This window comes from Cucumis sativus, chromosome 4 (genome assembly GCF_000004075.3).
Source record: "Cucumis sativus cultivar 9930 chromosome 4, Cucumber_9930_V3, whole genome shotgun sequence".
In the NCBI taxonomy this organism is placed as follows: Eukaryota; Viridiplantae; Streptophyta; class Magnoliopsida; order Cucurbitales; family Cucurbitaceae; genus Cucumis; species Cucumis sativus.
Window position 1 is genome coordinate 7823464 of NC_026658.2, and position 20542 is coordinate 7844005.

General features: G+C 30.7%; 2 protein-coding genes across 2 annotated transcripts; both read right to left on the bottom strand.

Moving 5' to 3' along the window:
- Window positions 1-4219: 4219 nt before the first annotated feature.
- LOC101208448 (uncharacterized protein YwbO) lies at window positions 4220-7210 on the bottom strand. The gene is made up of 8 exons (XM_004137092.3): window positions 7057-7210; window positions 6444-6614; window positions 5680-5799; window positions 5533-5576; window positions 5337-5462; window positions 5147-5231; window positions 4578-4634; window positions 4220-4487 (listed from the first exon to the last, which is right to left on the bottom strand). Exons 2-8 carry the CDS (start codon window positions 6588-6590, stop codon window positions 4410-4412), a joined length of 657 nt encoding a protein of 218 aa, XP_004137140.1. The 5' UTR covers window positions 6591-6614; window positions 7057-7210; the 3' UTR covers window positions 4220-4409.
- Window positions 7211-13760: 6550 nt separating this feature from the next.
- Window positions 13761-20192, bottom strand: LOC101218674 (truncated transcription factor CAULIFLOWER A). Its single transcript, XM_004137214.3, has 8 exons — window positions 19731-20192; window positions 17859-17940; window positions 16624-16688; window positions 15907-16006; window positions 15434-15475; window positions 15282-15323; window positions 15058-15173; window positions 13761-14309 (listed from the first exon to the last, which is right to left on the bottom strand). The coding sequence occupies exons 1-8, from the start codon at window positions 19913-19915 to the stop codon at window positions 14186-14188; spliced, it is 756 nt and encodes a 251-aa protein (XP_004137262.1). The 5' UTR covers window positions 19916-20192; the 3' UTR covers window positions 13761-14185.
- Between the last annotated feature and the right edge of the window lie 350 nt (window positions 20193-20542).

Here is a 20542-nt window from a genome sequence, read left to right on the forward strand (position 1 = left end):
TAAATATAGGCTTCCTTTTAGGTGTTTAAAATAAGGTTAAATTACAAATACCACCTTCTAGATTTCGTCAAAAATACACTAAAACTAAAAAAAAAAAAAGAGAGTTCAAAAATTGTAACCATTAGTTTTGAATGACATCAGAAACGTTTCTAAACAGGTGAAATCTAGCCATTGTGAAACTGCTTTTACATTTTGATCATCCATGAAAGAATTAACAGAATTCCCACAATTTCCAAAGATTTTCAGGAGCTTGAATCCGATGAGCAGTATAAGGAAGTGCAAGAGGGTTCGGGACTAAGGAGTAGGTAAAAGAAACTAACTTATTTGTGAGTGAATCTTCTTTAAAATGTTTTTAAAAAATCAAAAAAAAAAAAAATTAATGTGTTTAGATCTTTCAGTACGTTCTATTGAAACCTTGAGAAACATGATTTCCATTACATTTTCCAAAGACATGTGATATAAATTTTGATGTGAATTGAAATGATGAATGAGATGATCCTTGTATCCTATGCAATGAGATACCTCATACCTGCTATGTGTTCTGGAGTGGAATGTCTTATCCTTGTTGTGTAATATGAGATAAAATGCTCTATTCTTATTGTGGGATCTGAAATAAAATATCTCATACTTGTTGTATGATATGGTATGTGATACCCTTTGCTTTTTGTGTGGTTTAATATTGGAATATACGTCTAAATGCGTCACGATTACTCCACATAACTGAAACTTAGCAAAAGTATAAGTTCTCTTTCATTCTCCTTTTATATTAATATTTCCTAAAAGTAAATCTAATAATAAATTCTTTTAAGGTTGATGTGTTTTAATAAGGAAATTGAAACAAATTTAGTACAAAAAGAAAAAAAAGATTTAGAAATTTTATTAAGCATTTGAAAAGAATGAAGTTAAGGGCAAAAATGGAAGTAAAAATTGAAGTGAGGACAACATGGTAAATTTTATTTATCTTTTCTTTATATATATTAAAGAATAAAATAAAATAATAAAAGAAGTCTTCTTCTTTATCCTTCTACATGGGAACTCACCTCCATTTCTATAGAGATTTCTCACGCTGATGCTCTTCCATCTTCCTCGCACATGGGTCACGACACAAGCTGGCAACGATGTAACTCGTTGTAGAGGGTTCCAAAATGAAGAGTATGATATAAAGTACATTAATTTTTATTAAGTATTGAAGAAGTTATGAGTAGTTGAAGTTAGCCTACTTAAGCTGGAAGTTTCTTGAAAAGTATGAATTATGATTTTATTTATTTAGTAGTAGAATTCATGAGCTCCACAGTTTGTGAGTCATCTTAAGTTTTTATAGAAAGACAAGACTATTTAAGGTTGTTTAAGACAAGTTTAGGTAAGTTCTAAAGTATTTGACTCGTTAGATTGATTTTGGGATTGTTAATGTATCTAAACCTCTAAGATAGGAATATTAGATATAAAAGCGTATGAATTTAAAAGACGACTTAAGTTTGGACGTTGATTTTACTAAGGATTTAAATTTAAGGTTTAAAGGTTTGAAAGTGGATTTTTAGTATAGTCTAAGGAGTTTTGAGAATTTAAGGACTCTAGAAATATAAAATAGCTTGAATGCTCATAATGGAGCGTTCTTAAAGATTGTTGTGTCGTTTTGCTAAGTGAAGATAACCAAGAGGCCTTAATTTTTATTTCAAGCCAGATTGAAATGGAAAAAACGTATGATCACGGGGATCGAGTTATTAACTGTGAGTGGTTTATTTCAAGTATTTCATTATAAACCTATATATGTTATTATAATATGTAATGATTGTGAAAATTTCCACTATGATTGTTTTGTGAATATATGTTAGAAAAGTTTTCAAAATATGATTTATGGTTTCCATGAACTTTTATATTTTGGAAACATGGTTGAACCATAATTTATTAATCATGATTTAGATGAAAACTGAATTGAAAGAATACCTATTGATCTGTCATTAAACTTGGATGGTTTGAATGAAAGGTTATTCTTAAGATATGTGTTGATCGTTAAGGATTGGAAATGACTGCATGAAATATGTGATTTTTATAAATGGTTGGTGATTACCCTAAAGGCTACGTGAATATGTTTTCATAGCGCCACCTATGGTTATCAGGGGGTTCTGAAGCTGAAAGAGGTTGTGACCGAAGATTCGAGAACCTGAGCCTAGGTGAGGATATGGATGGGGGATTGTGATATGGCTTCGAGCCTAGCTTAACTCATGGTGGGTGGCTCTATGTTCACATAGAAGCGAAGATGGAGATTGTTACTGTGGTAGGTGCTACGTATGTGTGAGCTCCGTTTGACCGTGTGTTTTCTTGTGGATATGGATCACGTGTGAGCTATTCCCGGTCATGTATTTAGTATGCTATCATGATTGGATTGGATGAAGATTGTTACTGTGATAGATGCTAAGTATTCGTAAGCTCCGTTTGGCCATATGTTTCCTTGTAGATATGGATCATGCGTGAGTTATTTCGAACCATGTATTTAGTATTCTATCATGGTCGGATTGGATGAAGGATGCTATCGTGGCAAGTACTAAATATGCTGAGCTAGTTTTGGCCGCATGATTTTTTGGTCATGTGCGAGCTATCCTTGGCCGTATATTTAGATGCCTTGCCATAGTTGGATTTTGGCACAAGTTTGTTAGTATCACTTGTGGATTATGGTAATATATAATTTTAACGTTTTAATTATTATTTCGTTATGAATGTCACATTTAAACAGTTTGAAAATAAGTTTTACGAGCATTTACTTTTAAAAACTTGTTACTCACTTAGTTTTTAGCTCATGTTTTAAAGGTTTTCTTCCCCCAGGTAGCAGTCAAGGACTAAGCTTATGCTGAGCTTCCCGTCATTAATTATAGATTCTTATTCTTTTGTGTATGTACATACTTAAGTTTTGTATTGTTATTTGGGTGATTGGAAGTAGCGGAGTCACTATGAGTATTTGGGTTTTAAGAGGTCTCTTATTAGATCGTATTTCTTTTTCAACTATTTCGTAGTTGAATATAAACTCTAATTGGGACTCTGGACTAGTTTGGATTAGTGTGTGGTGAGACAGACTTTAGGTGTTGTTGAATCTAAAGATTGTATATATGCATAAAGAAGTGAAGTTTTCTTTCCCCTTCAGGTTTGGCTAATCCATATTTTAGAGGAAGTGCAGTGAAATTTTTGCAGAATTTTATATTACTTGTTCTATAAAAGTTTAAGTTGAATAATGTTGGTTAAAAAAATATATTATACCATGATCTAGGTTAAGAGAGAAAACCTAGAACGGAGTGTGACAAAAAGAGTGTGGTAAATGCTTAAGTTGAGAAAATGGTACAAAGATATAATTAATATGTAGAATGATTCTACAATATAATGATGATGTTATAAGAACGAACGTGTTTCCATGTGATATAAGCTTGAACTTGATTTTAAAAGGAAATTATATTCCATGTGATTTGTAAATGTTGTAATAAGATTTGAATTATGTTATTTGGCTAACACATTCAAAGGACTTGCTTTGAACTCAATAATCTAGAATTGAAATGCAAAATATTTATATAATATGATTTGGTAAAATAATTGTAACACGTCAAGGTAAAGATTTGATTTATAAAAGTATTAATAAAAAATCCCACTAACCAAACATTTTTGTATCCCACTAACCAAACGTTTTTGTCTAACCTTTCTAGATATTTTGTTTTTTTTTTCCTCACAGGTAACGAAGAACATTCAACGTTGAATTTGCAGCCTCAATTGCATGTTGTGTCCTTTACGAACGCGTCACTTGATAGTGGCGACTGTCAATTCAATTTGATAGCATATAGAGCTAGATGAAAAGAGTCACACTGTTGTTTTAGAATATTGTACTTCTGAAGTTTTGAAGAGATTTGTACTAATGTTTAATGTACTTTTGATCAAATGTTCATGAAGTCCTGATTAGATGTTCTATGTGGTATCTCTCGAAGAGGTTTTCGCAGAATGTCTAGGCGGTCACATCTTTCCTTGATCGTACAAAGTGACTTCAGGATGGGGCGTGACAACCAATTTTCAGATAATATGAATCAACCGTATAATTGCTTTGCAATATTTTGGTAACATTCGAATTCTGGTCCTATTTTCAGACAGATAAATTATAGTTGAAAGGATATTTCAATTTTCAAATCTATTTTAGGCTGGACCAAACATTGAAAATCATATTAGATTGTTTAATGAGTCATCAAGATGAAAATAATTAAATCTCAAACATGTATTAATACTAATAGTGTACAACCAAGTATTTCATTACTTGGCAAACAAATTTCTAACTATAATTAGCAGTTTGATCTGAAAATGCATTCCATTATGGTAGTAAATACAGGAATAAGAGTATGTATACTGATTTTAGCAAAATAAAGTTACATTCTTATTGATGGTCACTTCCCTGCCACTTGAAAAGCTCTTAGAAAAACCTCAGGGGGTTGAGCACCGCTCAATTTGTGCTTCCCATTGATCTGCCATACGATTGTGTTGAGAAAAACAAAAATGAGAACAGGAAAGAATTTCCCAACCTTTATGGATAAAGTTTATTGCATTTCACTTACAACATAAAAGGGAACTCCTGAAATTTTTCCCGAGTACTTCTCAAGCTCCTCCTTGACCTACAGTGAATCATAGTAGTATTGGTGGTTAAACACAAGAATGTCAGAAAACTCGAAACTTGGCTTTTGCGGTTCAACTTGGAACTGATTTCATTATATATGATTGAATAGATTTAAGACAAGTTTATAGAATTGGCGTTTAGTTAGAAAATTCAACTTGGCTCAAAATATTGCTGAATCCACAATCGAAGAAATTTGTTTAGTATTCCCTAAACTACTACTATACTCCTTGATATGTTCTTCATCCTCCCACGAAAACTTGATAGCCAATAAATTCCAGAAAATAAGAGAATAGAAACATTATTACAGTAATTACCACAGGATTATCACTCCCCTTGGCTATTGCCCAAAAAATTACTACAGAACTTCATTTTGCAACGAAAAAATAGCTGTTGACATAGGTGAAGAAAGTGGGGGAGATTGCTAAGGCTTGTAGAATAAGAATAACACATCTAGGTCTAGGAAACCAAATAAAGTGATGAAAGTGGGGAGTCTATGACTTGTATCAATACCTCCTTAACTCCATTATCAGCGGTCTCGAGAAACTCTGCTGCTCCTTCCACCCCTGCCTTTCTGGCACATTCCAAAAGAAAATCCCTACAACAATTAGACAATGTGATCAGCTTCTTTACACCACAGTTAATATGGGAAGAAAATTTTAGCCAACAATCTACATATGTCGACAAAATTCCTACCACATACCGGTCACCAATGTATTTTCCCTGAGTGAAGTATCCGAGGCATAACTCCTCCACAAGATCATGTTGTTTGCCTAAGCCTTGTTGACCTGCCAAATATATAAGCTTATGGCTTTCTAGAGTATTTCCCCTGAAAAGACAATGCAAGTGTTAGCAAAAGTCATACTTTCAAAGTTTATTCTTAGATGCTTCACACTTACGTCAGCCCAGAAGTATCATAATCCAGTCCAAGACCCCTAAACACCTGAAAGATACCCAAATTTCATAGCAACTTAGCATTCAAGGGTGACAAGCTGATTAGAAAAGAACACAAATGAGATGCTTTCATAATTGTTCATTAGGAAAACCTCTGCCATCCGAGCTTCCATCTGTTCAGATTGAATTCCAAACTTACTCCTGTAATATTCCGTCTTAACAACACCTTCTTTGGGTGCAGTAGGGTTGAGCTGGAAAGGATGCCAATTCAACTACAAAATTATGTTAAACAGTTATAAGAACACTACCAACAAACTATGAGGGAATTAGAGTTCTCATCATATGGTGGATGAGCATTGATTCTTGGTCTAACTCTATGAAGTGACATAGGTTGACAATTAGAGTAATCAATACATGTCAGGATTACAGTCATTGGATCTTCCATGAAAATAGTAAATTACCTTACTCAATAACTCAAACCTTTACATTTGATGATGATTCAACATGTTATTCTAATAGAAAAACTTTAAGTCCAAATAATTGCAACATTATGTCACCCCATTTCACACTATACATTCATGCGCTAATACTTGTCCTAATATCCAAACTTTGTAGACTGCAGAAAAAGGAACTTAAATAACATTTTCAAGACATTTCCAGACAAAATACAACTATGATAGAGGGCAGTTCTAATTATGTATACATAAGAATACACATTTTCTCTGTTCTATAAAGAGAGAAACATAGATTAGAAGAGGAATATTTTTATTGATGCATTCCATCACACATATGTTAATACACCTTTCTTTAATGGATTGCTCCAATGAATATATGTCAATGCCACCAAAACTTGATACATATGATGACAATAGACTAGATAAGAGGGAACCAAATACTAGAGAGAGTAAGAACCAACCTCAAAATCATATTGATCCTGAGAAGCAGAAATTGCTTTGTCAAGATTTTTTTTGCCAACAAAGCACCATGGGCAAACCGTGTCGGAGCTTATATCGATTTGTATAAGCTTTTTATCCATGTTCCTACTCCCAACTGACTCAGCCATGATCCTGATAAATTTGCACTCTCCCTGAAAATACAACCAGTCATCAATTGGGTTCAAAAGCGAGGACAACACTTAATTTATCTCTTCTCAGACACTCTATATTGAAGATTTAAAACTCTTCTAAAACATAATAATGTTAAAGCTATCATCAAAATGTCTAAAGGAATTGGTAAATGAGACAAGTTTGTGATGAAAATATTAGATTCACGTTGTTTTAAATTCAACCCAATTGAAATTAGACGACCCTCAAGGGTTTGCCTACATTAGAAAAGTCAAAATCAAAGGAATTGTGGCTCTAAATTTCAGAATTTGTATGAAGGTTTTTCTCTAAATTTGATATTTCAAAATTTCATCTATAATTTTGAAATATGGAAACTGAATTGATAGGATGAATGAGAAGAAGATGGAAATATGACAGAATTAAAAGGAAAATTGAAGGTTTGTGGAGAAAGAAAAGGGAATTTACCTGGAAAAATTGAGAGGATGGAATCGGGAGTCTGTTGGGAGAAACGAACCGCAGTGGCAGTTGAATACGGAGAATGGCGATATTTTTAGCGTCTCCATTTTCAATGTCTACCTAACACCTACGACTTGACTTTTGCATCTCTCCCCATAAGTAAAAGATTAAAGAAAAAGAAAAAAAAAATGAAATTACACATTCAATCTTTCCAACTTCAAACTTCTCCTCTCAACAAAATTCTTAAATTTCATAAATGTCTTCTATTTAAATGTTTACTCCCTACTTAATATCTCTATCTTATACTTAAATCATTTCATATAAAAGTAAACCAGTTTTTTTCAAAAATATAACCTACCAACCAAATATTTAAAACAATTTTTAAAAATATTTTTGTTTCCCATTCCTTTCCATCTTTTGCAATTTTTTCATACCCATCGTCTTTTTCTCTTAGTTGGATATTAGATTGCCAAATCTAAATAATTTTGTATAAAAAATAGTCAAATTGAAACGACATGTACCAAAAAATCTTTAAAAAAAATCATTTAGATTTGGGTGATCAAATTTAAAGGATCGTGTTTCAAATCTAAACGATCATATACCAAACATAAATGATCGTGTACCATTTTTTTTTTAAAACAACTCGTTTAGATTTGACTATCCAAATTTAAACAATCGTGTGTCAAATCTAAACGATCTTGTACAAAAATATCGAAAAAAATAATTTAAATTTAGCTACCCAAATTCAAACAACTAAATCTAAACAATGGTGTGTAAAATATTGAAAAAAATCGTTTCGATATGACTACGCAAATTTAAACAATTAAATCTAAATGATCATGTAAAAAAAAAAACAACTAAATCTAAATGATTGTACCAAACAATCATAAAATAAAATTGTTTAGATTTTGGTAGCAAAATCTATATGATCATGTAGGAAAAAATAACTAAATCTAAACAAGTGTTTATCGAATATATTACGTGTGCTGAATCAATTAATCGCGAGACATTTTTTTGGTATTTTTCATCATGAGTCTGGTTTTTTTTTCCTATTTTTGAAATTATTTTAAATAGTGTAAATATTTTACCGTTTTGTTATATTTTTCAAAAGACACATTTTTCAAATCACAAAACTAGGTAATGTCATTATCTATTAATGATAGATAATGGTAGACATTAGTAGATATTTATTAATAAATGTCTTTTTGTATAGATAGATACCGATCAATGTTTATCTATATATATTATTGTCTACCACTAATGGATAATAACATTTTGTTATATTTATAAATATTTTAATTTATTTTGATATATTTAAAAACAACCTTATAAATTTTCATAACTTCCAATTTTGTGTAATGAAAATTTAAGAAATTGGGACACAAAATTGAAATCTGAGAAGATTACTATTAAACACTTTTAAAATTTGAGAGACCTATTATATACAAAACTGAAAATTTAAAAGTTTATTAAGTACTCCAAAGGTTAAGAGAGAAATCATATTTAGGTTCTTTTGATTTCTTCTTGGTATTTGATGATATGTAAGAATTTGAAACTAATAATTTTTTCAAGGTTATATGCTCACCTTCACATTTAGATACTGCTACATTTTATTGGATCGTTCAATTTTTATGTTGCTTTCATTTTTCTCCAAGTAAATTTGATTTTATATTTTAGTTTTTATATCTTATATTAAAAAACAATCATTTTAGTTCTTGAGGATATTTTCTTTTAACGTGAGTGATACGATGATATGCACCTTTTTATAGTTATGGTATAACTAGAAAAGTTGATGAAAGAAAGTATGAAACAATACACATTAACAAGTGAATATTAGAAAACTAACATGAATATATATCAACTATTAAAATATATATACTCCTCTTTTAGATAACAACAAAAAGTTAATCCTCATCCTAAGCATTAGCATTTGCTGTTTACAGTGAATACTACCAAAAACAATTAAATTTTAAGAAGTGTATGCATTTATACATTTGTACTAAGTTTGAAAATTTGAAAGTTAAGTTCAAATGGTTAAGTTTTGGAGGATTCAAAAGTCATAATATGCATTTTTTAAACTAATGAACCAAAATTAACTATTCTTTAAAGGTTGAAAGACTGAGATGTAATCCTAAAATTTGCTAAATTTAGAAAATGCCATTCAACTTTAGAGTAAACTTCAATAATGTTCATGAACTTTTGATAGTTCCATTTTTTTTTTTATATATAGTAAACTTTTTCATTAAAATAAAAATGAAAAGGTTGCATTGACAATGACCTATTATAAAATAGTGGTAGAGGTGTGATACGTGGTAGGTTTTAATTATACCGTTTGAACATTGAGAAAATTTCAATCATATTCTTACATTCAAAATTTTAATTTTAATCTCTTAGCCATTAGCCATTGGAATTATTTCAAAACAACAACCGCGGTGTCTTATGTCCTAAAGTTGTGGTTTGTAAATAAATAAACAATATACTAATTATTAGTAAAATAATTTGTTAGTTTATATTAAGTCTTAAATTTGAATAACTATGAGGTTATTTACATGAAATTTGAAACTTATATAACTGAGATACAATAGGAGAGTCACGTCTAGGGGAGTTTAGGTGTTCATGTAGTTAAGCTCTATGAAAGTAATTGTATATCACGCCAAACTGAGTTACCAACTTCTATGCCTCTTCTTTCTAATCTTGTTGTTGGTGCTTTAATTGTTTCAATTGTTGTTTGTGTTATCTTTGTGACATGTGTGAGTGTGTGACTGTAGGTGCATCAATGGTGTAGTTGTTTGCACAAGGTTTTTGGAGAAATGTGTTTTGTGAAGTTGAACTTGTGTGTTTATTTAGATTTTAATGTTATGTGTGGTTCGATCTTTAAAACTTGATCATTTGTTTCCCTCTTAGTTGAATGTGTATACTTGATTTGAGAAATTGAAGCATGTGTTGTTCTTGAAGTTGAAATCTTGGAAGGATATTGGAATTTTTCCAATGAATTTAAACTTCAAGGTGTGGTAATTCAGTTTTCAAGAGTTGGGTAGTCTTCTGGTTGTGAAAATTCTCTCTAGGCTCTCTAGAGTTAACTTTTCTCATACCATACATGAAAAGAACCCTTGTATTTATAAAATTCTCAAGTATAATTGGGCTTAATTGGTTCGTAGGTGTAACCCTTGGGTACAACTATATGGATTTGAGCTTTATTTAACAAATTGAGTTTGTTTTTGGGCTCCATTGAATTTTAACCCAAATAAAAATATTTAGTTGCATCTAAAATAATTAAGGGTTGGCTAGAAGAATAGCAAAACCTAATATTTACTAATTTGGATAAATAGCCAAATTTAATTTAAATTGATAAAATAGAAAGAAAAATATGAAAAAAAATTGCTGCAACAATGTCTTAAATGCCCTCAATCTAGTGAAAAAACTAGCATCCCAAATATAATTATTCCACAAACCACATATACTCCATAATTGACTCAAACTCCAAAAAAACATCTATCTCCTAATTTTTCCTATCAACAAAATCAAATCAATTAAAACCTATCAAAATCCTAATTTCCCCCCAAAAGCCAAAATTCATCTTCATCAAGACTCCAAATTCAAAACAAATTTTAGGCAGTCGTTTCATATTTTCTTCAACTCGTGTGCAAAAGAACGTTATCAAACCCTTCAAATCTTTCACACCTTTCAAACCCTTCAATCATTTAAATGTTCAGCAAAAAAGAGGTTCACCGAAAAAAATTCTTCAAACCCAAAACGATCCCAACTTTGTCCTTTGCAGAAACAATTTCAGCTTCCTGCTTCATCCTCTTCAAATTCTTTATACATTCAGCACAAGTCATGGAAGTATTTAGGTTTTTCTTCTTGCGGAGGATCAACTTCTTCATCAAAAAGATTCCATCTTCGTCCTCTGCAGAAAAAAGTATGTTTTCCCCATACTTCTTTTGTTTGCTTGAGTTCCTGATGCTTAGTGAAATTGATGCTTGATAACACCCCTAAAAAAACATTTAGAATAATAAAAGCAAATAACATGAATAATGATATTTCAAAATATTATAAAAAATATACACATTTTTTATATATTTTTTAAATATATAATATATATATATATATATATATATATAAATAAAATACATTTTAAAATAATAAATTTTAAAACAATAAACGTCTTCTGTTTTCTTTTTCTCAATTTGTTCATCTTAGCATCGCTCCAAAATGTCAAAATGTATGGTTTTAGACATTTAAAGGTTAGGATGGGTGATAAGGAAGACAACATAACCTCTAAACGAGTGTCATGGGCAGCAAAAAGAAGATGGAAAACCTCCTTAGGCATTTAAAGAAGTGTCCAGGCGTTTTGGGTTGGATTGGTGAAATAGCTATAGAAGTTAGAAAAGGGCGTTTTAGCTGACTTCAGAAAAGAGTTTCTCACAACTCACTTAGGTATTTTCAATTAAATTGGTCTTGAAAGCTCAAAAATTGAGTCTAGTTTATTGTGGAAGGTTGCTGGGTGTTTTAGATATGAGAAGATTGATGTTTTTTGATAAGAGAAGGTGAGAAGGTCAGTTCGCGAGTGAATCTAAGTAAAGTGCACTCCTAGAAGGCTAAAAAATGCATCGTTTAGGGTTTTACTCTAAAAGTTTGGGGTAAGAAAGATAACTCATTTTAGAGCAACTTTGTAGAAGTAAGTTTGGTCAAAAGAGTTAAAGATTTTAAGTTACAACTTTTCTAAGTCAGGTTATGTAGTCTAGGCAAGAAATTAGGCGAGATGGTCATGGAAGCTAGCTATGCGTTTTGGATAACTATTTGACATGATTAAAGCAATCAATTTAAGGATTTAGTGAAGTGTCAAAGCCTTGTTAGCATGCATTTTAAGATGTAAAGTAAGTAGGAGGTGTCTTAATAAGGTTTAAGGTGGGGATTTAAGCAAGGATGAGGTGTCAACTTGTACTCATGCAAAGAACTATATCAATAGGGCAGGTTCAATATTGATTTTCTCACAATCCACTTGAGCGTTTTGAGTAAAATTACTCCCAAAAGTTTCTTTTTGAATTTATTTTCTGTATGAGTAAGGGAGGATTGCGTTTGGGTTGAAGAAAGAGAGGAATGTCAGAATTCATGTGATTCTAAGCAAGGTGGACTTCCAGATGGTTGTGGAGTTAATCCGTTGGACTTTGAAGCTGAAATTTTGAGGTAAGACTATTAAGACAATTGACAACAACTTTATAGAAGAAAATATTTTCATTTGAGTTATGAATTTATAGTTATTAAGCTCTAAATTGGAAGAAAGGTTCTAGTCGAAAATGAGTTTCTAGGCAATGGAGGTTGTTGAGCGTGGCGTGTTGGACCAAAGAGGTTTTTGGACAAGAAGAAATCGGACAAGAATATCAACCAAGGTTTGATATACGATCTGTGAGTGGAAAACGATTTTGATAAAGTAATTTAAAGCATGTTTTCAATCATAATTTATAATAAATGTTTGAAGTTAAGTTAAGAAAGTTATTGAAAGGATCTTCTTATTCACAAGTATTTATTCATAATTACTGTTTACTGAAGTATGTTTACGAAGAATTAAAAAAAAGTTTAAGATTTCTTATTGAAAAGGATTTAATGTTTATGGTTGACAAAGGTTTTGGTTAGAACCAAGTATCTCAAAGTTACCCTAAATGGACAGGATTTAAACGTGTCACGACAGGTAAGGACACTTATCTGTAGGAATGAGTAAGGACGCTCATCTTGTAGGGACGAGTTAGGGACGCCTACCTCGTAGGAAAAAGGATTGGAGATGTCCATCTCTGATATTTATGGACGAGGTGGTATCGAGTAATCTCTACTATCTCGTAGGAACAAATATACTTGAATTTCCAAGTAAAAAAAGTGAGACTTTATGTTTCTATTTTCCAAATGCTTTAAAGTTTTCATGTTAAAGATTTATTGTTCATTGTTTAAAGGATTTAATTATTTTAAAGATTTAAGAAAGGTAGTTAGAAAACTATCACGTTTACTGGACTCGTTTAACTCATTCTTTCCAAAATGTTTTCCTATTTTTCAGGTAGAGACCAGGTACTTGGAGCTTGAATCGATGCTATTTGTCTGCTGAAGGATTTTTCTTTAATTATTTGATGTGTCTTGCTATATTTATGTTTAGTTAGTTCTTTGTTGTGTCAAGATTTAGGTTATAAAAAAACTCAGTTGTTCGTACGTAAAGTTATGTTTTATTTGTATATGAACTTTCCTAAGGTTTTGTTAAATAAAAAGAGTCTCTTCGGTTATGTTATTTATAAGTCACGTGTTAGCTTCCATTGTTGTTCATTGTTAAAAAGATTAAGGTTAAAGGTTAGCTGGTGTTGTTCTTGAAGTGAGCGACATTAGTTGGCTTCACGTCACGTCTCGAGCCAAACAGACAGGTGCTCGGGACGGAGTGTGACACAATGTTATAAGCATTTCCTTGTTCAACATTTGGTAAGATATGTATGTTGCCATTGTCTTCAATTGTTTTATGGTCAGCTAAAATTAAAGCTTTCTCCATAATTAGGATGCATTACTCTTAATTGGCATCTCTTTAATTTTGTTGCTTTCCATCATGTTTTGTTTTGTTTGATCTTTACATATGATTCTAAATAAAAAAGTCTAGATTTCTTTTTTACGTCACATCTTCTAGTTCTTGAATGATCACCTAATATTTCTTACAAGAACCTCATACAGTGATATAAGAAGTGTTAGTCAACACAAACAAGCATGCATGCAATAAATTAAACACATTTAACTTACACCGCCACTAGTTCAAACAGTAAAAACAGAGAAATGGAAGTATCCACATTTCAATTTTCTTCCAAAAGTTTAAATTAGTTGGTTCGGAGTTCTGAGAAATTATCATCTACATAATACAATAAAGGCTTTGGGATTGGGGTGACCCAATTTGGGTGTGAAAGAAGAGATGTCATATAGAATGCATGTTTGGGGTGTTTGCATTATTCCCACATGATCGTCAAAAACCAAACGTTTGTAGTTGTCTTCTCTTTTTTCTGCCCCCATCCCCATGGCCTTTTTATTTGTGACAATTATGGTGCCAGTGAGCTGGGCAGTGGCAACCACTTGCGCCTGCCTCCCTGCAACAGCGAAGACGACACGATGCGGTTGCTTTTTAGTTATTAGAATTTTCAGTCACATGGCGAAGCATCCACGCTGGTATTTGGATGTTGTTGATGCTGGTTGGCCTTGTTTCATCTTCATCTGATCCTCTTGATCCTCTCCCATTCAAGTTCGCTCTACATTCAAATGTATAATTATCATTATTATTGTAATCTTTGGTTTTAACCCTAGGGTTTCTACATTCTCTTGATGAAGTTGGCAATAGTTTTTTTTTTTTTCGTTGTTTTGTTTTTTTTTGCTGGAGGGAGGGGGCGTTAAGGAATCTAGCTTATGTGTCTTCTATAACTATATGACCTCTCCAGCATTGTAATACAACAAAATCAAAATGGTACTTGGGTTTTATTGAAGTTTTATTCAAAATCAATAGAACATCAAACATGTATTTTCTTCACACATTTAAATGGTTGAATTAATTATTCACAACAAAAACCAACCAAACCAATCAAAACAAACTCTTGTGAAAAGTGTTTGTACATCCCATTTTGTCCTAAATGTTAGACATTCAAATCTACTCATTCGTTTTGCATATAACTTTAAATCAATTAGCAAGCTTTTCTATGAGCTTTTTCGAGCTCTCCTCGAGGTTTTTTGATGTTATATTTTTCTTATGAATGCATCTTTGTTAAAGATATGATGAAGATGTTATGAATGCGTGAATCTAATATTTCAGAGTGTCTTTTGATCTCTTAAATTTTAATACTTCTAAATCAACTTAGCCACGAGTATTTTTCCATTTACTAAAAAGAAAAAACTCTTCTATATGGTCAAACTTAAGGAAATGAAATGGCTCACAAATAAGTATGTATCTATGAATGTGCGGAAAAAAGATTTCTCAGTTGAAAGAAAGAAAGAAGAGAAATTTACCCAAATGATAAAGAAGGGATTGGTGGTGTCATTCCAAAAATTGGCTGATTATTATGAACCAAGTTTGGAACATCGCACTGTCCACGTTCAACCAAAGCCTTCTCATTTTCCTTTACCTAAAATTTTCAAATCATAAGAACATATTACATTCTTAGAGGCTATTCAACAATATGAAATTACTTCAATGTATAGCACTGAAAATATATAGGACATTCATTTTATACCTTATTCGCTAGCTGCCTATTCTCCTCTTGCAAGTCCTTTTCCTACAATCATTTTATGAACCAAATTTTACACATAATGGAAGAAAGAAATCATAGTCCTATATGCATAAATAATGATACCAAAACATTAATATTAAAACTAAGTTGTTCACCTTTTTGTGCAATATTGAAATAGATTCTTGCATTAGTTGGTTCTGCAACAATGTAACCCCACAATGATCATTTGCATCTATTATATATGAGCATGCAATATATAAAAGAACTCTAAAAAACTTTATAAAGAAAATGATAAATATATCAAAGAAGTATTTTACATGAATATATATAGATATTCCTAAATAATGAAGATTCATGAAGTAATCAGGGTGGAAACTTTAAGTATTAAATAAATAACTTTTTTGAATTATCGATGATTACATCTATGTAATGAGAGTAAAGTTAGTTCGTCCCAAATTGATGTATGAAACAAATGATAGGTAGGAAATTATACAAACTTTGAATATCAATAGCCATTTAATGAAGTAATAATCAATCCAAATGTGAATAAATTTTTTTAAAAAAGGATGATGAATTGAAATGAAGTAAAGATGAAAAGAAAAAAATTAGGGCATTAATTAAGGCAGACCTTTCTAGATCTTATGCGCTTGAGTGATGTGTCAAGTTGTTGCTCTAAGCTTTGAAGTTCTCTCAAATTCAAAGGGTCAAGATCTTCTCCCAAATAATGCCTAAACCAATAATAATAATATATAAACATGTATAATTTGTATTAATTAATTGTTTAACATATCTAACTATTAATACTTGAATTTTTTTTACATTAATTACGTACCATTTCTCATGTCAAAGTTATAAAACTAAACTTACAAAAATGAGACTAACATAGTTTATAGTCAGTCATGCCTATGAGTTTCATTCTCTAATATTAATCAAGCTGAAAATCAACAATAATAGATTGCTAGGGATAAAAACAGGTATATTTATATTAAAAAAATATAAAGTTTTACAGAAAGATAAAGCTTCTTACAAGGTAATATTTCTGATTTAAAATACAACATCACATTATTCTTCATATGTGAACACAACTAAATAGAATCGAAATGTGAGAAGGAAGTATAATTTTAGGCTCAAGTACCTTTACTATCTTAATTAATACAAATAATAAACATTTTTGGTTAAAGTTAATTAATTAAATATCATGTTCGACATTGTTATTAATAGATGATTCTGACTCTATAAATAGATATAACAAGAGCTATATGTATATATATAAAATGTTCATTGATATTGAAACAATATTTTTCAAAAATGAATAGTACTGAATAAGAACAGTTCAAATACGTACCTTAAGTTTTTCTGTACAATTTCCAATCTGGCTGTAAGTTTTGGATACTCCTGACACCAACTTGTCTGTCAAAGCAGTTAAATTAAAAGAAGAAGTAGAAGAGAGAAAATGATTAGGGTCTATAAATAAAGAAAATATATCTTTTGAATGGGTCTCAAACAAACTTAGTTTTTTAAAAGTTATTTTAAAATAGTTGCCAACCACGCTGACTATATATATAGATTCTAAAATGATTTATTTTTTCATGTTTAAAAAGTTAAACTATACACTTCCAAAATTGCAGCCAAACTAAGCTACAGTAATACTATAAAGTAATGCAAACATAGTAAATTTATGTCTTTTAGTATGAATAATTGGATGAACTTGAAAAAAGATAAATATAACATGAAATGCAATTAAATAATGAAAGGTCAGCCTTTAATCCTCGTTATATATTTGATGTTATTATCTACTAATTAAGATCATGGCTTTATTGATTATAACTCGAGGAACTTGACCTCAATTTTAACTAGCAGTATTAAAAGGTTGGGTTAGAGAGGTTCTCTAAACACACTGCATAATCATTTGAGGTGGCACATTCCTTTCATTATTAATCAATATATAAGGTTGAATGATATACTCAATCTTTGATTATTTGGATTATTTAATAATTCTTTTGTTTAAATAATAGTGAAAATATTAATACTTTATCGAGTGAATGGGACTAAGAAAAATTTAACTAATGATGTATAATTTATAAATCACAATATAGCGTTTGATTTGAACTATGAATAAGTACAAAATAGTTAATGATGCTAAAAAAAACTCAACATGAAAACTTTAGTATGATTCAAACCATCCCTATTTATATCAAGCTACAAAAATTAGATAAAAAAGAAATTTAAGACATATGATACTTTGAACTATCTCTATCTTTTAGCAAATGCTGGAGATCTTGATTTAACTTCCAATCAATGAAATGACAAGACAAGACAGCTAGGAAACTGTACTACAAACAAAATCCAAGACAGATTTTAGACCCTCAAACCATTTGTAAATCTACCCTTCTTTTGTTGTACAAATTAAAATTGTTGCAGTCAACAGCAAGAATGTTCTAAAAAATCTAAAAGACAAACTTTCTAACATAAAATGAACTTTGGATTGGTTGAACTACCTTGGGTGTCAATATAGAAGGACAAGACATACAAATAGGTAATTAAAGCCCAAATATAAATCTTAGATATATTTTTATTTACCTGTAATTCAGAATCTCCATTTGGGGCCAACGGTCTCTCTGCATAAGAATATCTCTCATATTTCTCTAAGATCTTCTCCATGCTGTTCTTGGAAACCAAATCAAAGCCTAAATTAACTATTTTCTTTATTTCCAATAAATGATACTTACAATTAAAGCATAAAACAAATTAATTATCGAGGTTATGAGTTTCTATAGCATCATCCGATAATAATTTGAAGTGAATAAAATAATATACATTTGGACAAATTTCATGTGTGAAGTTGAAACAAATAATATTGTTAAAAAGTTAAAGCAGTAATATGAAATGACTCGCAAAAATGAAAGCTTAGAAGAACAAACAATTTGCAGTTTGATTTATATAAACTTAAATACGTTATTAGTTATATGTTTTGTAAGTCACCTATCTACTTAAACTAATATCAATAAGTCAAATCACACTGATATCTACTAATACTAATATCACTAAGTCAAATGTTACTATTATCTACTAATACTAGCTAATAAGAGTAAGTCAAATGATGTTGATATCTACCGTTACTGATATCAATATGTCAAATGGTACTGAAGTTAAATGATATACACAGTCGGAGAATTATTATATGTGTGAAGTCGAAACAGACAATGTGTTTAAGAAACAGAGCAAACCAGATCAAAATGATTTATACAATAATCTCAAACCCTATAATTTTGTTTTTTAAAAACAAATCTAAAAGACTTATAAGATGAAAGAAGGGTTACTATGCTTACACATTTCTTAATTAGATCTCATGAGCCCTATCTCAATACTAAAAAAAAAGAAAGAAAAAAAGATATAAATAATTGTTTCCATGCATATACTTACCACATGCATTTACATCTCATCTCATGAACAGTACTAGTAATTGAAACAAATTAATTAAGCATAGACCAAATTTCATCATGAAGGGATCAAAATTTGAGTACTTGTTTTCTTTTTTTTTTTCGTTTTTAAGTGCAGCTCTTTTGATGAAGTTATATGATTCAAAGAGTGGTAAAGCACTTGAATCGAGGTCACTAACAACAAGCATAGAGAGATTCAAATACTAGGTTAGTGCTACGAAGCATGAAAAAGAAGAAAAACAAAAAATCATGGTCTCCCGACACGTGGCTCTAGGTTTTTCACCTGTGTCCAAAGCCCCAATCGAATGCCCTTTTTTTTTTTTTTTTCTTTTTCATTTTTTAATAATAATAATAATAAATAAATAAATAAATAAAGGAAGCAATTAAATTGTTAATCAAACAAAAAGTGGCAAATACAATATTTTCAGCTCACTCAAAATTATTCTGGAACACTCCATGTTTTTTCCCTTGTTTCAGGCAAATCAAATAAATGTAATATGTACTGTATGTCGTCTATGTGTCTTGTCTAATACATGCAGATTATATAAGTATATATTGTACAGTAAAAAGATTGCAAGAAAGAAGGAAACTAACAAATGCCCATATGAAAAGATCTAGGGATAAAAAAACAGAAGAGAAAAGAAAATCTTCATTATTTTCATTGTGGTTCCACTTTAGAATTTTACCTAAGAAGAGAAGAAATCTCTGAGGAAAAAAGATGGGGATTTTTTCATTGTTAATTTGGTAAGATGTTGTATTAATAGTTAATTTTCTTAATGTGATGTAATGTAAAAAGGGAAGCAAAGGTAGGGTAATTATTTTAGAAAAACAGTGGAAAACAAAAACAGATAAATGAAAACCCAACAAATCATCAACCTCATCTGACTTTTAATTTCTTTAAAGATAAATAGTTATGTAAGAATTTTAATTTGAAGCTAACACGTTTGGATTATTGGCTGCGGTATCATATTGAGAAAAAGTGGAGATAGAAGGGATAAAGAGGAGAATTAACCTGGAATCAGAAGAGTACTCAAAGAGTTTTCCTTTGGTGGAGAAAACAATCAAAGCAACATCAGCTTCACAAAGAACAGAGATCTCATGAGCCTTTTTGAGTAAACCAGCTCTACGCTTTGAGAAAGTGACTTGGCGGCTGATTTTGTTCTCTATTCTCTTCAGCTGAACTCTCCCTCTTCCCATCCTTTTGGGATTTATCAAACAAAACTAACGAAACCCTAAACAAAAATGGAGACCTCTACCTTTTTTTTCTCTCTTAAGAAGAGGAGCATCTATGGAAAGAATAATGGAATAGTGGGAAAAGAAGAAAAGGAAGAAGAAGAAGAGGGTGTTGTTGAGAGAGAATTGTTATTATTGTTGTTTCTACAATTGCTGATGAAGGAAGTGATTCTGTTGGAGTTTGGGAGGAGAGATTGTTGCTAATGAGGGAAATAAAATATAATAAATAAATAAAAGTAAAAAGATTATTTTGAGAAAGAAAGAAGAAAGAAGAAAAGAGATAGGAGGGGGGAATAGTACAATTTGAGTTGTCGAGAAATGGTTGGGTGAAGAAGCAAAGAGTAGTTAATATCTGAAATCTTTTGTCAGCTAAATTTATAATTTCAGAGATTTTGAGAGTTGAAAGTTTGTGTTCTTGTGGTGGTGGGGGCCTAAACAAATAACTCTATTTCACATTTTCTCTTTTGTTTGTTTTCTATTCTTTCTTTTTCAAATTAAATTATAAATTTCTTTTTTTCCTTTCTTTCTAACTAGTGGTTTGTTTTGAATTTTTAGTGGTTAATTAATTCAAATCTAATTCACTACTTATAT